Source organism: Crinia signifera, chromosome 4, assembly GCF_055691185.1.
Source record: "Crinia signifera chromosome 4, ASM5569118v1, whole genome shotgun sequence".
Lineage (NCBI taxonomy): Eukaryota > Metazoa > Chordata > Amphibia > Anura > Myobatrachidae > Crinia > Crinia signifera.
In genome coordinates this window covers 109578249-109595573 of record NC_139220.1, presented here as the reverse complement: position 1 = coordinate 109595573, position 17325 = coordinate 109578249, and the positions used below count along the sequence as shown (strand labels likewise).

General features: G+C 42.4%; 2 protein-coding genes across 4 annotated transcripts in view; both read left to right on the top strand.

The window, feature by feature from the left end:
* The window catches only part of LOC146074278 (coiled-coil domain-containing protein 87-like), a 41978-nt gene extending 40770 nt beyond the window's left edge, over window positions 1-1208 (top strand). For 2 of the 3 annotated variants that reach the window (XM_083182199.1, XM_083182198.1), the window contains exon 21: window positions 519-1208. In XM_083182199.1, coding sequence (XP_083038325.1) covers window positions 519-665 — 147 coding nt within the window. In that variant the 3' untranslated portion in view covers window positions 666-1208. The remainder of the gene's footprint in view (window positions 1-518) is intronic. The other variant, XM_083182200.1, reaches the window with a different exon arrangement.
* Window positions 1209-7893: 6685 nt separating this feature from the next.
* Window positions 7894-16536, top strand: LOC146072385 (coiled-coil domain-containing protein 87-like). The gene is made up of 5 exons (XM_083179643.1): window positions 7894-7912; window positions 9051-9185; window positions 13060-13174; window positions 14375-14517; window positions 15985-16536. Exons 2-5 carry the CDS (start codon window positions 9075-9077, stop codon window positions 16129-16131), a joined length of 516 nt encoding a protein of 171 aa, XP_083035769.1. The 5' UTR covers window positions 7894-7912; window positions 9051-9074; the 3' UTR covers window positions 16132-16536.
* The last annotated feature ends 789 nt before the right edge of the window (window positions 16537-17325 follow it).

Here is a 17325-nt window from a genome sequence, read left to right as displayed (position 1 = left end):
TAAAATATGCATATATAAATATATATGATGAATGTTACAGTGAATATGTTAGCAAATGTTGATTAGGATCCAAATTCATAAGAGAGCTAGTTCAGAACTGTGATAAGCCCCGTCGTACACACTTGTCGACTTGAATGCTTAGAACTGTGAAAGGTCTCCTTATGCTGCCGAACACACGATACACTGGAAGATATCACGAAAGATGTCTTAAGTGATCTCATCCCATGTAGTCTTGATGGATATAGTCAAGATTAAGCTGCATGCACAGACGACAAACATCCACTGACAATGACCTGGCGCATCATTCATTGTGTACACACTAGACAAGGGGTGGTCAAACCGGTCCTCGAGATCTACCAACGTTCCACATTTTCAACATCACCTAGCTGGTGCACAGCTGTAGCCTTTACTAACGTCACATTTTCAAACGTGCTGCATTCATTCCTATTCTAGATCCACAGGTTGAACTGTGACTGTGACTGCATAATAGTTAATATATATAATTCCTTGTGTTACAGGGAAGACCGTATATTGAAAAAATAAAGTGGGACAAGACAGAAATGCTCTATTGGCTGCAACAAGATCGACGCAAATCATTAATGGAAATGGATATTAAAAAACAAAATACTCTTGTAAAAATGGAACCTCTCAACCCAATCATTTAGTATACAAGTTTGTAAGATTTGGGGGTTTATAACAACCAGTGTTTATTGCCACTTTATATTCTGCAGAAAACTGTTCAAAGATAAATAAGCCCTGTAAGCCTTAAAATTTCAGTAATCATGTGAAAACACAAAAATGGTCCGAAAAGCGCCAAATCCACATTTGCTTTTTGGCATAAGTGTACTAGGGATGTGCACTGGGCATTTTTCGTATTTTGTAAAACTTGTTTTGGATCTGGATCTGTTTCAAAACACCACCATTTCCGTGTTTTGGATCTTTATTTTTTTGCCTAAAAACATAAAAATCACTAAAATCGCAGAATGTTGTTTTTTTGCTCCTACGCTATTACTGACCTCAATATCATTAATTTCCACTCATTTCCAGTCTATCCTGAACACCTTACACCTCACAATGTTGTTTTTAGGCCAAAAGTTTGCACCAAGGTAGCTGGATAACTATGCTAAGTGACACAAGTGGGTGGCGCAAACACGTGGCTCAACTAGGAGTGTCACTTCAGCAGCAGACACCTGCACCTCACCCCACCTGCCCCCAAGGCTGTGACTGGTCCGTCGGACCGACGGACCAATCACAGCCAAGGCGCGCCATTTAAACTAACGGTGACTGCGCTGCAGATGCCATTCCGGTCTGGAATTGCGTGCAGAGCGGTCACCGGCCACTCTGTCGTGATATACATACCTGAACCTTGCCTGATACTTACCTGATCACCGCTGATCACCGCTGGTAGCGTGCTGCCAGCAGTTGGATGCTTCCTGGATCTTGTGACTTCCTGTGTCCTGCTGCTGCAGTGTCATAGAGTCACAGATCGTGAGAGATAGTGACAGATAGTGACAGAGAGTGACAGAGAGTGATAGAGAGTGCTATATTTTGTGTCTGCTGCACCCCTTTTGTGCTGATCAGTATATCTGTGCTGATCAGCAACTTTTTGGGGTTTTTTTTTTTATATATATACCTGTCAGTTGCACCAAAGGTTGTGCTGCCTGTGCAACTGACTGCTGCCCCCCCTTTTGTGCTGATCAGTTTAAATTAATTAACTGATCAGCAACTTTTTGGGGGTCCAGGTTTTTTTTTTTTATATATACCCTGTCAGGTTGCACCCACAGTTGTCTGCCTGCTGCCCCTCACTGCTAATCAGTGTCGCATCACTGCATCACTGATCTGCAGTTTTTTTTTTTTGAGGGGGATTGCAGTGGGGTTTTGTTTTTACACCCACGTTGCTTTTGTGGGTGCTTTTGTGGGTGTCCTGTGGCCGCTGATCAGTGACGTACATCACTGAACAGCATTTTTGGCACAGGGTTGATATCATTTTTTTTCTGCAGTTTTTTTTCAATTTTTTTTTTTTTTGGAGAGTGCTGTGGTTTATTACACCCACGTTGCTTTTGTGGGTGTCCTGTGGCCGCTGATCAGTGACGTACATCACTGAACAGCATTTTTGGCACAGGGTTGATATCATTTTTTTTCTGCAGTTTTTTTAAATTGTTTTTTTTTTTGGAGAGTGCTGTGGTATTTTTTTTTTTTAAATTGTTTTTACACCTGTTGCCTTTGAGCGCTGTTCAGTGACGGACGTTACTGACCAACATCTGTGCTAAATTTTTGGCGCAGGACCTTTTTTTTTTTTTTTTTTTACCCCTTCAATTTTTTTTTTTTTTTATTGGGATCAAATTCCTGTATAAAGTATTTTTTTTTCTGCACTACATACACACTACACACTACATACCCCCCGTGTTGAAATAAAGTTTGTACCCCCCCAACACTATACACGTGTTGAAACATTACACTTACAGAAACACAAAAATAAAAATGGCATCCCAAATGTCATCCCAAATGTCATCCCAGTCATCCAGAAGAATGTATTCAGCGGAGGAGGCATATGCCATGCTTGCCTCTGACTCTGACACAGCCAGTGATGCAAGTGGGGAATTTGAAGGATTCGTCTTAAGCTCCTCTTCCTCCTCTAGTGATGAGGGACCCCCTCAAAGACGCCCCCGTAGAGCAGCTGAGACCCCCCCCCCAAATGATTGATCCCGTATGGACCCCACCACCAGACAATTTTGACCCCCAGGTTCCTGAGTTTTTGGCCATCCCAGGAATCCAATTTGATTCAACAGGTCTCAGAGAAATTGACTTTTTCAAATTATTTTTCTCTGATGATTTTATAAATTTAATGGTGGACCAAAGTAATTTATATGCCCAGCAGTTTATTGCTCAAAACCCCACGTCATCATTTGCTAGGTGGACCCCTGTAGATGCAGTAGAGATTATGACGTTTTGGGGTCTGGTGTTACATATGGGCATAGTAAAAAAGCCAGAAATTAGGCAATATTGGAGTACAGATGTTCTGTACAGCACCCCACTTTACCGTATGGCCATGACTCGGACTCGTTTTGAGATAATCCTTAAATTTTTACATTACACCGATAATGCACAGTGCCCACCCAGAGATGATCCCACCTTTGACCGGCTATTCAAAGTCAGGCCGGTCATTGATCATTTCAGTGCCAAATTTGCAGAGATGTACATCCCTGAAAAATGTATTTGTATCGACGAGTCCCTTATACATTTTAAAGGAAGGGTTAAATTCCGCCAGTACCTTCCCAGTAAGAGGGCAAGGTATGGCATAAAAATGTATAAACTGTGTGAAAGCACCTCAGGGTACACCCACAGGTTTAGGGTATATGAAGGGAAGGATTCAAGAATTGAACCGCCAGAATGCCCCCCCTCCCTCGTAGGTGTTAGTGGAAAAATTGTCTGGGATTTAGTGCACCCCTTCCTGGATAAAGGTTATCACCTCTATGTGGATAACTTTTACACTAGCATCCCCCTGTTTAAGGCCCTTGGTTCAAGAGGTACAGCAGCTTGCGGTACTGTGCGCAAGAACCAAAGAGGCCTCCCAAAAACGCACATTGCCCAAGTACTGAGAAGGGGTGAAAGCAGGGGAATATGCACCGAAAATATGTTGTTGGTCAAATATAAGGACAAGAGGGATGTCCTTATACTGACAACAATTTATGGAGACAGTACCACCTCCATCCCTGTACGAGGTACCAGTACCCACACCTCAAAACCTAATTGTATCCTAGAGTACAATAAGTACATGGGCGGAGTGGATCTTTCAGATCAGGTACTGAAGCCGTACAGTCCCCTGCGGAAAACAAAAATCTGGTACAAGAAGCTGGCCGTGTATATCATCCAGATGGCACTGTATAACGCTTACGTGCTATTCCATTCTACCAGCCAGAGGGGGACATTTATGCACTTTCAAGAGGAAGTCATAAAGGGCCTAATATTTGGGAACCAGCAGGCAGAGGGCCCCAGTACTTCTAGTACTGGCCCCCGTATTGTACCAGGGCAGCATTTTCCTAACGAAATCCCCTCCACTGCAAGAAAGGGCAGGACACAAAAAAGGTGCAAAGTTTGCTATAAAAAGGGAATAAGAAAGGATACTATTTTCCACTGTGAAACTTGCCCCGACAAACCCGGCCTATGTATAAAGGAGTGTTTTAAAATATACCACACATCTATGGATTATTAGGTTCATCATTTCACCGTGCTTCGGGGGTCTTGCTAATGCCACATAGCACCCACCATTCATTCCACCAGAATCTGAGCTGCAAAATCCAAAAATCACTCCTTCCCTTCTGAGTCCTGCCATGCACCCAACTGGTATTTTTTGGTCACATATGAGGCATTGCCATACTCGGGAGAAATTGGGGCACAGATTTTGGGGTGCTTTGTCTCCTTCATTCCTTGTGAAAATGAAAAATTTGGAGCCAGAACTGCATTTTTGTGTAAAAAATTTAATTTTTCATTTGCACAGCCCAGTTGTATCAAAATTGGTGAAACCCCTGGGGGTTTGAAATGTACACTATACCCCTAGATGAATTCCCTGAGGGGTGTAGTTTGCAAAATGGGGTCACTTGTGGGGGGGTTCCACTGTATTGGTGCTTCGGGGGTCTTGCTAATGCGACATAGCACCCACCAACATTCCACCAGAATCTGTGCTGCAAAATCCAAATATCACTCCTTCCCTTCTGAGTCCTGCCATTTTTTGGTCACACATGAGGCATTGTCGTACTCAGGAGAAATTGGGGCACAGATTTTGGGGTGCTTTGTCTCCTTCATTCCTTGTGAAAATGTAAAATTTTGAGCCAGAACTGCATTTTTGTGTAAAAAATGTAATTTTTCATTTGCACAGCCCAGTTGTATCAAAATTGGTGAAACCCCTGGGGGTTTGAAATGTACACTATACCCCTAGATGAATTCCCTGAGGGGTGTAGTTTGCAAAATGGGGTCACTTGTGGGGGGGTTCCACTGTATTGGTGCTTCGGGGGTCTTGCTAATGCGACATAGCACCCACCAACATTCCACCAGAATCTGAGCTGCAAAATCCAAAAATCACTCCTTCCCTTCTGAGTCCTGCCATGCACCCAAATGGTATTTTTTGGTCACATGTGAGGCATTGCCGTACTCTGGAGAAATTGGGGCACAGATTTTGGGGTGCTTTGTCTCCTTCATTCCTTGTGAAAATGAAAAATTTGGAGCCAGAACTGCATTTTTGTGTAAAAAATTTAATTTTTCATTTGCACAGCCCAGTTGTATCAAAATTGGTGAAACCCCTGGGGGTTTGAAATGTACACTATACCCCTAGATGAATTCCCTGAGGGGTGTAGTTTGCAAAATGGGGTCACTTGTGGGGGGGTTCCACTGTATTGGTGCTTCGGGGGTCTTGCTAATGCGACATAGCACCCACCAACATTCCACCAGAATCTGAGCTGCAAAATCCAAAAATCACTCCTTCCCTTCTGAGTCCTGCCATGCACCCAAATGGAATTTTTTGGTCACATGTGAGGCATTGCCGTACTCGGGAGAAATTGGGGCACAGATTTTGGGGTGCTTTGTCTCCTTCATTCCTTGTGAAAATGACAAATTTGGAGCCAGAACTGCATTTTTGTGTAAAAAATGTAATTTTTCATTTGCACAGCCCAGTTGTATCAAAATTGGTGAAACCCCTGGGGGTTTGAAATGTACACTATACCCCTAGATGAATTCCCTGAGGGGTGTAGTTTGCAAAATGGGGTCACTTGTGGGGGGTTCCACTGTATTGGTGCTTCGGGGGTCTTGCTAATGCGACATAGCACCCACCAACATTCCACCAGAATCTGAGCTGCAAAATCCAAAAATCACTCCTTCCCTTCTGAGTCCTGCCATGCACCCAAATGGTATTTTTTGGTCACATGTGAGGCATTGTCGTACTCGGGAGAAATTGGGGCACAGATTTTGGGGTGCTTTGTCTCCTTCATTCCTTGTGAAAATGACAAATTTGGAGCCAGAACTGCATTTTTGTGTAAAAAATGTAATTTTTCATTTGCACAGCCCAGTTGTATCAAAATTGGTGAAACCCCTGGGGGTTTGAAATGTACACTATACCCCTAGATGAATTCCCTGAGGGGTGTAGTTTGCAAAATGGGGTCACTTGTGGGGGGGTTCCACTGTATTGGTGCTTCGGGGGTCTTGCTAATGCGACATAGCACCCACCAACATTCCACCAGAATCTGAGCTGCAAAATCCAAAAATCACCCCTTCCCTTCTGAGTCCTGCCATGCACCCAAATGGTATTTTTTGGTCACATGTGATGCATTGCCGTACTCGGGAGAAATTGGGGCACAGATTTTGGGGTGCTTTGTCTCCTTCATTCCTTGTGAAAATGAAAAATTTGGAGCCAGAACTGCATTTTTGTGTAAAAAAAATAATTTTTCATTTTCACTGCCCAGTTGTACCACAATTGGTGAAACCCCTGGGGGTTTGAAATGTACACTATACCCCTAGATGAATTCCCTGAGGGGTGTAGTTTGCAAAATGGGGTCACTTGTGGGGGGTTCCTAACTTTTAGCATCTTATGGTGCCTAGAAACCTACATGGTGCCTAAAAAATAATCTCATAAAAAGGAGGCTCCAAAATCAAGTAGGTGCTCCTTCTATTATGAAGCCTGTGGTTTGGTCAACGTGCACACTAGGGCCACGTATAGGATATTTATGAAAACAAAAGAATTGGGGGAATCAATTTTTAGTCACATTTCTCTAGTAAAATCTACTGTGTTCCTTAGAAAAATGTATTAAAATTGCAAATCTGCAAAAAAAATGAAATTTTGAAATTTCACCTACACTTTGTTTTATTTCCTGTGAAACACCTAAAGGGTTAACAAACTTCCAAAATGCTGTTTTGAATACTGTGAGGGGTGCAGTTTTTGAAATGGCATCATTTATGGGGGTGTCTCACATACAAGTCCCTCAAAGTCACATCAGAACTGAACTGGTCCCTAAAAAAATCAGTGTTTGAAATTTTCTTGAAAATTTGAGAATTTGCTATTCATATTTTAAGCCTCCTAGTGTCCAAAAAAATTAAAAGGATGTTGAAATAATGATGGAAACATAAAGTAGACATATGGTCTATGTTAGTTATTAACTATTTTGAGTGGTATGATTATTTGTCTCACAAGCAGAAAATTTAACATTTTGAAAATTGCTAAATTTTCCATTTTTTTACGACATTTTGGTATTTTTCACAAAAAAACACAGACTGTATCGACCCAAATTTACCACTAACTTGAAGTACAATGTGTCACGAGAAAACATTCTCAAAATCACTGGGATAAGTAAAAGCAAAAAAAAAGTTATCCCCACTTAAGTGATACCTGTCAGATTTGAAAAAAAGGGCTCTGTCAGGAAGGCAAAAACAGGCTGCGGCGGGAAGGGGTTAACTAAGCCATAGTACTAATTTCTCTTTAATGATTAAATCATACTGTACATAACTTAAGAACTTTTGGAATAGTAGGGTTTTTTAGTGGTAGGGGATTATGTTGTCTGAACCTCTTGTCCATATTAGGCCACATATCAGTAGTGTCAGAACGGGGATGTGGGACGCAACTGAGGAGTGACACTAAAATGCCAGCTCCTGCTCAGAGAAGATGGTTGGGTGCTGCACTGTAACATTACAAACATTACATGCAGGCTTCTGCAGTGGTGTTACTACCCGGGTGTGGGGTGTGTGGCAACCACTGAAGACCGTCCCGTCTGTGGAGGAAACCTGAATCGGAAGTCAATAAAAAGTATAAATGTTTATTAAAAAGTCTCTTTTTTTCCAGATGGTTGTTGTGGTAATCCAGACAATGTTGTTATTCACTTTAATACTGTTCTTGTACATTTGGAATTAGAAAATACCTGAATGTATATAGGTATGCTATGTACATTAAGGTGGCATATTTGTAATTTGCAAATAAAAATTGTTTAGTTAATTACTAAGTTTTTACAATTTCACATTCCCCTGTCCTACCCTGTAGAAGAAACATACCATATTTTATTGAATATACATTTATTAAACACATTTTATTTCCTGTTTTAAATTAATATTGATTATTGCATAAATTGCTTTGAATTCAGTAAAAATTGACTTTTAACATAATAATAATTATTTTTTTTGCAACATTTTGGTAGTACATCAAAAAAACTTTCAGTTTACTAAAATGTGTATTCTGCTTCATATGTGATGTTGCTATGGTCAACCAATCAGATCCTGTCTACTATCTTCTAGGGTGCTAAATAAGAAGTACATTCTGATTGGTTGCCCATAGCAACATCACATGTGAAGTAGAATACACATCTTAGTTAATTTCCCCCATATGTCATTTCACGATCCTTGCATTTATCTGGATTTAATTTCATTTTTTTTTTCTAAATTTCTCAACAAAAGAACATTTCTGATACTCATGCATGTATTTAAAAAATGTTTGGGAACCACTGGTATAGGCTGAATATCACTCCATGTCAAAAAACAAGTACACTTTAATAAGATCCCGAGTTAAAAAATCAACAAACATTCGGTTGATGGGTACAAAAGGTTGACACAAAAATGGTCAACACCTGTTTTTCAACATTTATTAAGTTAGGACAGTGGTTCCCAATTTAATCACGGTGCCCCTGAGTATCAGAATTTTTTCACTGCACCTCCCATTAGGCCAAATGTTTCTCAATGAAAAAATCAGAATAATATATGAAATGATATAAATTGTGTTTATAGCTCATCCTAAGGGTCAGTTATGTGGTAATGGGCAGGAGTCACGTATCTTTGTCCACAATATGCCTATTGCATTGGCCATAGAAAATTGTAACTGGTCATTGGCCACCAATCCAGGGCACCCCTGCAAGTCCTCACCCCAGGGTGCCACAGCACACAGTTTGGGAACCACTGGGTTAGGATATGGCAGAGGGCGAATAGGGTTAAACCTCACTTTAGCTTGTTTCATTTCCTCATAGCTATCCATTGGGCAACATGTATCCAAAAGTCAATTGTCTCCTTTTTATGCATCTGTACAGGCAGAGACAACAACCTATGAGGGAATGCAGAAACAGATAAATTCCATATGGCGGGCACTTCATGTTCCTGAAGGCCAGCGGCTGGATATGGCCATTAAATATAGCTCCAATCACTACCGAGACAAGCTGCCACAGGTGAGAACACAATAAAGTTACATATAAATGTGCATTATATTATATAAAGTTGTACAAGTGTATACCCACAACTTACACTACACAATTTAAAGCATATACGTTTAATTATCAAGAGCTTACAAGCTAAAGACAAGAATGATAAAAAAAAAAGGTACTTGTTTCCTAGCACGGCCACATATCTTATGGATCGTGTACCTTTAGTTAAGGTACACGATCCATACGATGGACCCGATTTCCTTTGAAATCAGGTCCATTTGGCCGGCTAGGACAAAATATCGGGGGCATCGCGTCGGTCGGGACCGTTAACAATGGTCCCGACGCGATGCCCGCGATTTCCCCATAGGCTTCAATGTTAAAAAATATTTTAACATTGAAATCGTGTCGGGAAAGGTAAAATATCGGGGGCATCGCGTCGGTCGGGACCATTAACATAGGTCCCGACGCGATGCCCCCGATTTTTACATAGGCTTCAATGTTAAAAGATTTTTTAACATTGAAATCCTGAAAAAATGTGAAAAATGTGAAATGGGCCAATATGACCCATTTCACATTTTAGATGTCCCCGTCGTCACCCCACGATAGACGCCAACCCGAAGCGTGGGGAGCGCAGCGAGCCCGCGAGGGGCGGCGGTGCGCGTCCTCCGACCTTTTCATTCCCCTACTATCCACGTCGGCGTGGAGTTGAGAATAGAATAGTGTGGCGAGCGCAGCGAGACACCGAGCCCGAAGCGTGGCGAGCGCAGCGAGCCCCGCGAGGGGACGCGGATACCTTCACAGTTATACGCGTCCCCTCGCGGGCTTCACAGGTGTCCGTGGCGACGCGGACACCTGTGAAGTCCGCGAAGGGACGCGTTTACCTGTGAAGGTATCCGCGTCCCCTCGCGGGGCTCGCTGCGATTGCCACGCTTCGGGCTCGGTGGCTCGCTGCGCTCGCCACACTATTCTATTCTCAACTCCACGCTGACGTGGATAGTAGGGGAATGAAAAGGTCGGAGGACGCGCACCGCCGCCCCTCGCGGGCTCGCTGCGCTCGCCACGCTTCGGGTTGGCGTCTATCGTGGGGTGGGGTGTACGCCGTGACATTTAGGGGGGTTGGGAATATTTTACATTGAATCCAATGTAAAATCGGGTCCCAGGGACCCGATTTACATTTAATTTAAAAAAAAAAATCGGGTCCAAAATCGGTCGGTCGCGACGATCGCATCGCATGCGACCAAATCGCATGCGATGCGATCGACCCGATTTTTCCGACACGACCACCCCGATGTAAATCGGTGTGGCCGTGCTAGGAAACAAGTACCAAAAAAAATCTTTGTTATTTATTAGCTTTATTAAACCAATTGATCTCAAATGTACAATTGAAGTTTCAGCAGTGTGGCGATAAAACTCCTGCTACAGTATGTTTGGCTGTGCAAATATCCACGTGTTCTAGTAGAGCCAACATTGCTAATTTCATATGCATCTCTATGGTGTGCAGGGAAAACCTAGCAATATTGCTGGTCATGAAGTTTATTTCCAGAACAGCCCACTGTGGCCAGATCACTAATGAAATCACCCCCACTGTATTTTACAGTTACAGATTAAAAAGAAAAATACATGATACAATGTAATTATTAGCAGAGGTCCAAATGCAGATTTGTTTGTAAACCCGATGGTTTCACACAAATCTTATGGAGTCTGGTCTGTGCATGTGCAGATTGGGTCTTGCTATATTGCTCGGAGCCTCATATCAGCCAGAGCCAGTGAAGGTATACGTACAACTCTGATGGTGAGAGATCTGAGCACAGGCAGATTCTGTCCTTGTGTTGCGAATCCTAAGGCTTACCCGAACTGCCGATGGCGATATGCAAGCTGTGATAGTTCTACTTATGTTGCATCTAAAGGCTTCTCAGGCAGAAAGAAATCCAAATAGAAGATGCTGCAAGTGGACATCTCAAGTTCTTTACATTAGCATAAATAGCAGATGCGACTGCAGCAAAAGATGCAGCTGCCACATCTGGGTCCAATTCAAAATCAGGCTCTTGCACTCTCCACAAGCTGCATGGACTTTTTGTGTCAAATAATATGAGATAGCCAGGGATATTATCTAAGACCATTATTACTGTACATATAGCGGTATTCACTGGTTTTTCACCAGCATTCCAGCTTCTACTGCCTTCTTGGAATTAATAGATATATCCGATTGGTTGCTATGGCCAACTTTCCATCTTCTATACAACTCCCGTCTTAAATTTGCCCCTAGAGTTAAAAAAAAAACTACAATTTTTTTTTTTTTATGTATATATTTTAAGAACCAGAGTACCCAGAGGAAAAGCACAATACACAAACTCCACAGAGTCAGGGCTGTGGTGGGAATCAAACTCAAGGCGTTAGTGCTGTGAAGCAGTAATGCTAACCATTACACAAACTATGCTGTCCATATCCACTTTACTACAGATTACATTTGGAAAAGAGGGAGAAATTAGTATAGAAAATGATCACCAGTAATACCAGCTAAATGCTGCCAGTTCTACACCTGAACATGCCAATCTGTGCTGCAGTCAGCCAAATGCTTTTCGTTTATGCTTTGGAAATACTGGGGGTTATTCAGACCTGGTCCGTTCTCTGCTAATTTGCAGAGAGCTACGCTCAGGTATACACCATCCAGACAGCGTGAAATCCGCTCTGTGCAAGCTTGTGAATTGCTTAGCACAGTACGCAACAATTAGCTGGATCGGCAATTAGCTGCAAATCCATTTGCAAGCTGTTCACCATCAAATGATTTTTGCCTGTACACACACTGGACTTACTTGGCGGCTGGGATAGAAGCAGTCGAATGTATCCGAAGCTGACGTCACACTCCTACTCCTCAAACGCCTGGGTACGCCTGCCTTTTCCATGACCCTGCTAGAAAACATCTGGTTACCACCCTCAAACTCTGGCTTTCTGTCAATCAAATTGCAAATGCCCTGTGATCAAAAAAGTAGCAGGATTTTATCTCGGGAAGGCCCCGGATGAGCGTACTATGAGCCATGCGCATGAGCAGTCTATCGATAATTGCCCAGCTTGCTAATTCGCAGCCGTGTGATCAGGTCTTCAAAGCCACCACTGTGTGTTTCTGCATATAGCACAGAAACACTGTAATTTGGGCCAAGGTGCACTCCCTCAGCAGCTCAAGGTGCAAATCTGCACATACTTTCTGGATTTGCTATTTGTTAGAGGCAATATTTGAACATAGGGGAAACGTTAGCTATAAGAGTAGACTATTGCAATGTGAGAAAACCACAAAATAAACATTTCAAAATCTGACAGTTACGTTAAATTGAGATTAGGAATATGGGGAAAGCAGGAAGACATTTTCTTCATTCATCAAATTGTAATACGCAACATGTCACTGAGATTAAAGGCCCATACACACTTGGTGATTTTAAGCTGAAAGCCACTCAAAACAACAAATTTGAGCGGCTTTCAGCTCAAAGCCGCCCAGTGTGTATGGCACGGCGATGAACGGTGAGCAGTGATGCACGCTCCCGCATCATCGCCGGGAAAGCCGTTCATCTGCTGGTATTACCAGCAGATGAACGGCTTTAGGACGGCTTTGCACAGTGCTGCGCTATGCAAAGCCGCCCCCCTCCCCCCCCACTGACAGCCCCAGGCAGGGGGAAAGCCGCTCAGTGTGTATGCACTGAGCGGCTTTCCCCCCAGCGATGACAGTGGTCATCGCTGTCCATACACGCTGGGCATAATCGCCCAGTGTGTATGGACCCTTTTAGTTTTAAATGTTGCTACTATCTATCAAGGTGGATTGGCATTTTGAAACAAATATTTCAATATATATACAACATATACTATATACTTAGAGGTGCATTAAATGTAATTTACCTATCTTACTCAGGCAATAACAATGTGGGAAAAGGCCGTGAGGCTAATCCAGGGAAGAGAAAAGATTCTAGCTGAGCTGGAGATGTTTGAGAGGACCGCTTCTGACCCCAACAGATTCTTTCACAGAGGTAAGTAAAAATTGGGAAATTAAGTTGTAATCTCTAAGCTACAAACAGTAAACGCTATTGCTAGTGCTAATTCAACAAGCCCCGCAGAAATGTGAAAATTGCTATTAAACAATATTCGCACTTCTGTGCATGTGCAGCCACCTACTTTGCCCAGAAGGATGCGATTGCATTTTGATAATATGCAGGAGACGATGAGGCGGCATTAGGGAGGCACAGTCTGGGCAAAGTAGGCATGTCCAGACCTGCATTAAGTCACATGCAGCTGCTGTGGCCTAAAAATGGTGGCCCTGCGTCTGCCTTCGCAGCTCGGCAACCCTTACAAATGAAATGGCATTTCTGCAATGCAATGGTAATTACACTGCGATCACATCGCGGGGAGATATTTTACCTGTGCTGTGAGGCCCCCAGCATGTGAGAGACATTAGTTTTTCTGTTTTAACAAAACTGCAACTGAAGCTGAATCAGGCCCTTTCTCTGTATAATGAGATGTGATTTTCCCCACAAATCAGCATAATTGGCTCCTGGAGCCATATAATTGCTAATTTATTGTTCCACACATGTCTCCCTTGTGGATGGAACTGGCTATATTTGGTACATAGCATGTGCTAGAGCCAAGAATATGTATCTCCGGACAATTCCAGGTTGTATGAATACACGTTGTGTGTGAATGAATGTAACTGGTTGGCAATGGAATGACTGCACACAGCGAACCAGTAATGCTTTGCTTCAGTCAAATTTTAGGTTCTTTAAAAACTAGGGGGGTATGCAATTACGGATCATGGCTGTCGATCCCTCCCGACAGCCGTGATCCTGGCCTGTTTGTGTTTTGCCCGACAGCAAATCAGCATGCAAAATTCAATGTCCCACATGCCGATCGCCAAAAAAGGGGGCGTGGCCACATAAACGGCAGTGGCTTGTCGTTCTGCAGCCAGAATAACGGCAATCCACGGCCGCCATCGGCAGACCAGGCCCAACAGCTTCTAAAGTGTGATCCCTCTTCAATGCTGTCGGCCCTGCCACTATTTACCCCGTCGGAAATTGCGGCGGAGGATTGCATACCTCCCTATATATGTACAGTACTCGACATGTTGCCATGTTATGTACATTTCTGTATAGTAAGGATATATTTAAAAATGAGGATAATCTCTAAATGTTTGACAGGTAAAAAAAAAAAGTAAAAATCAATGTTACACTATTTAGGTTATGAAGGAACATCAATGGCAAGGATGGAGGAGTCCAGAAAAAGAGAAACCCTGCACAAACAGATTGCAGCATTTGAGCAAGACTTAATTAAACTATTACAAGTTATGAAGAAGACCCTTAATGACACAGTCAGCTTTAAGGTGAGCACAGAAAGTCATTCAGAAACCACTTATATTTGTTTCATTTGTCACTTTTATTGTATTTTATAAGTTACTAATGTGACTCCCCTATTCCCCATGCTGTATTTTAATAAGGGAAATCTTTAATATATAAATTGCAAAAGCCTTTTAATAAATTGATACATTTATATTGGCAGTTCCTAAAGACCACATTAACCACTTAACTGCTCAAAAATAGATTTTATCTCGCAATTTTAAATTTAGAAAGCATTTTTCAAAACGGATTTAAATATATATATAAAAAAAAGTAGAACCAGTACATAGAACCATCGAGTGGCAAAAAGTTACCTGTGGCATAACCTCTCAACCCATAGCTGTAACCAAGCTTCCACAATACACCAATATCCATAGGTCTTCACTGTGGCACTATCCCCCCCAATGTGTATGTGTGTGTGTATATAAGAGACAGAGAGGCACTTGCTATACAATCAATGTAATTAATTAACATAACACCAACCTTTGTTGTGGAAAAAAAAAAGCAGTGGCAACATTTCAGTCCACATACAGTAACTGAAGGTTGACAAGATCACAGCTTAGCACCCACATTCCTTACTGGAAACTAACAGTAGTGTGAACAAAGTAATACACTTCTCTGGGCTTAAATCACAAGGCAAACTGCCTATAGGTGCCGTTATTTGCTTGACATCTGTGTGTTAGATGTCTATGCTGTAACATGACTGGGGCCACATTGGTACATGATGTCTGTTTTAATACATACACAGTTACTGGTGCTAGCCACTACTGCACATCATGCAATATGTGCAGGAAGACAAATATGCTTAAATAGTTTAGGGATCAGTGATACAGCTCAAATATAATATAATAACATTAGTAACAGCATAAATAAACGGTTGTCCATATATTACAAAAAATAATATTGAAAAAAATAAAAACAAAACTAATACACATATATAAAATATGCATATATAAATATATATGATGAATGTTACAGTGAATATGTTAGCAAATGTTGATTAGGATCCAAATTCATAAGAGAGCTAGTTCAGAACTGTGATAAGCCCCGTCGTACACACTTGTCGACTTGAATGCTTAGAACTGTGAAAGGTCTCCTTATGCTGCCGAACACACGATACACTGGAAGATATCACGAAAGATGTCTTAAGTGATCTCATCCCATGTAGTCTTGATGGATATAGTCAAGATTAAGCTGCATGCACAGACGACAAACATCCACTGACAATGACCTGGCGCATCATTCATTGTGTACACACTAGACAAGGGGTGGTCAAACCGGTCCTCGAGATCTACCAACGTTCCACATTTTCAACATCACCTAGCTGGTGCACAGCTGTAGCCTTTACTAACGTCACATTTTCAAACGTGCTGCATTCATTCCTATTCTAGATCCACAGGTTGAACTGTGACTGCGACTGCATAATAGTTAATATATAATTCCTTGTGTTACAGGGAAGACCGTATATTGAAAAAATAAAGTGGGACAAGACAGAAATGCTCTATTGGCTGCAACAAGATCGACGCAAATCATTAATGGAAATGGATATTAAAAAACAAAATACTCTTGTAAAAATGGAACCTCTCAACCCAATCATTTAGTATACAAGTTTGTAAGATTTGGGGGTTTATAACAACCAGTGTTTATTGCCACTTTATATTCTGCAGAAAACTGTTCAAAGATAAATAAGCCCTGTAAGCCTTAAAATTTCAGTAATCATGTGAAAACACAAAAATGGGCCGAAAAGCGCCAAATCCACATTTGCTTTTTGGCATAAGTGTACTAGGGATGTGCACTGGGCATTTTTTGTATTTTGTAAAACTTGTTTTGGATCTGGATCTGTTTCAAAACACCACCATTTCCGTGTTTTGGATCTTTATTTTTTTGCCTAAAAACATAAAAATCACTAAAATCGCAGAATGTTGTTTTTTTGCTCCTACGCTATTACTGACCTCAATATCATTAATTTCCACTCATTTCCAGTCTATCCTGAACACCTTACACCTCACAATGTTGTTTTTAGGCCAAAAGTTTGCACCAAGGTAGCTGGATAACTATGCTAAGTGACACAAGTGGGTGGCGCAAACACGTGGCTCAACTAGGAGTGTCACTTCAGCAGCAGACAGGATGACAGTTTTAAAAACTGTGCCAAAAAATGCTCCAAAGAGCACATAATACAAAGAAAATAGGTACAAGAAGGAATTGTCCTTGGGTCCTCCCGCTCACACTTATGTTGTATTAACAGGACATGCACAGGGAACTTATGTTTTAGCCGGGCGCCTGACAACGTAGCGTAGCCATTGTTGGGAGCCCTGCTAATACGTAAGTTACTTACTGCGGGCAGCGTAGCTTCGGCGGGTGGAGGGGTGAGATCCCGGTGGGTTGAAGGGCGGCCACTGGAGCTTCATCGGCGGCTGCACGGAGGGGGAGATACCGGCGGGCGGGCGGCTGGAGGAGACGCAGACGCGTCATGCCAGCAATGTATGTAATTCAGTGTAATGCCGCTGGGGGAGCATCACATGGTTTCCCTGGTCCCCCAGCGGCACCTGCGTACATTGCAGGGAGTGTCATGGCGGACGGGGAGCCAAGTGCCGGAGGAGGGGAACGCTGCCACCGGGGACATCATTGAGGTAAGTATAATGCACTACACAGGCACACACACGCTACAGACACACACACAACACCCACTAACACAATCATATACCCATATACCCATGGAGTTAATTTTATAAAGTGTGGCAAGTGCAGCGAGCCAACCGAAGCGTGGCGAGCGTAGCGCGCCCCACGAGGGGACG

Coding starts and splice junctions, on each gene's coding strand:
- LOC146072385 (XM_083179643.1), top strand. CDS start 9,075: ATGCAGAAACAGATAAATTCCATATGGCGGGCACTTCATGTTCCTGAA. Junction 9,186..13,059: donor ACCGAGACAAGCTGCCACAG/GTGAGAACACAA, acceptor TATCTTACTCAG/GCAATAACAATGTGGGAAAA. Junction 13,175..14,374: donor CAACAGATTCTTTCACAGAG/GTAAGTAAAAAT, acceptor TACACTATTTAG/GTTATGAAGGAACATCAATG.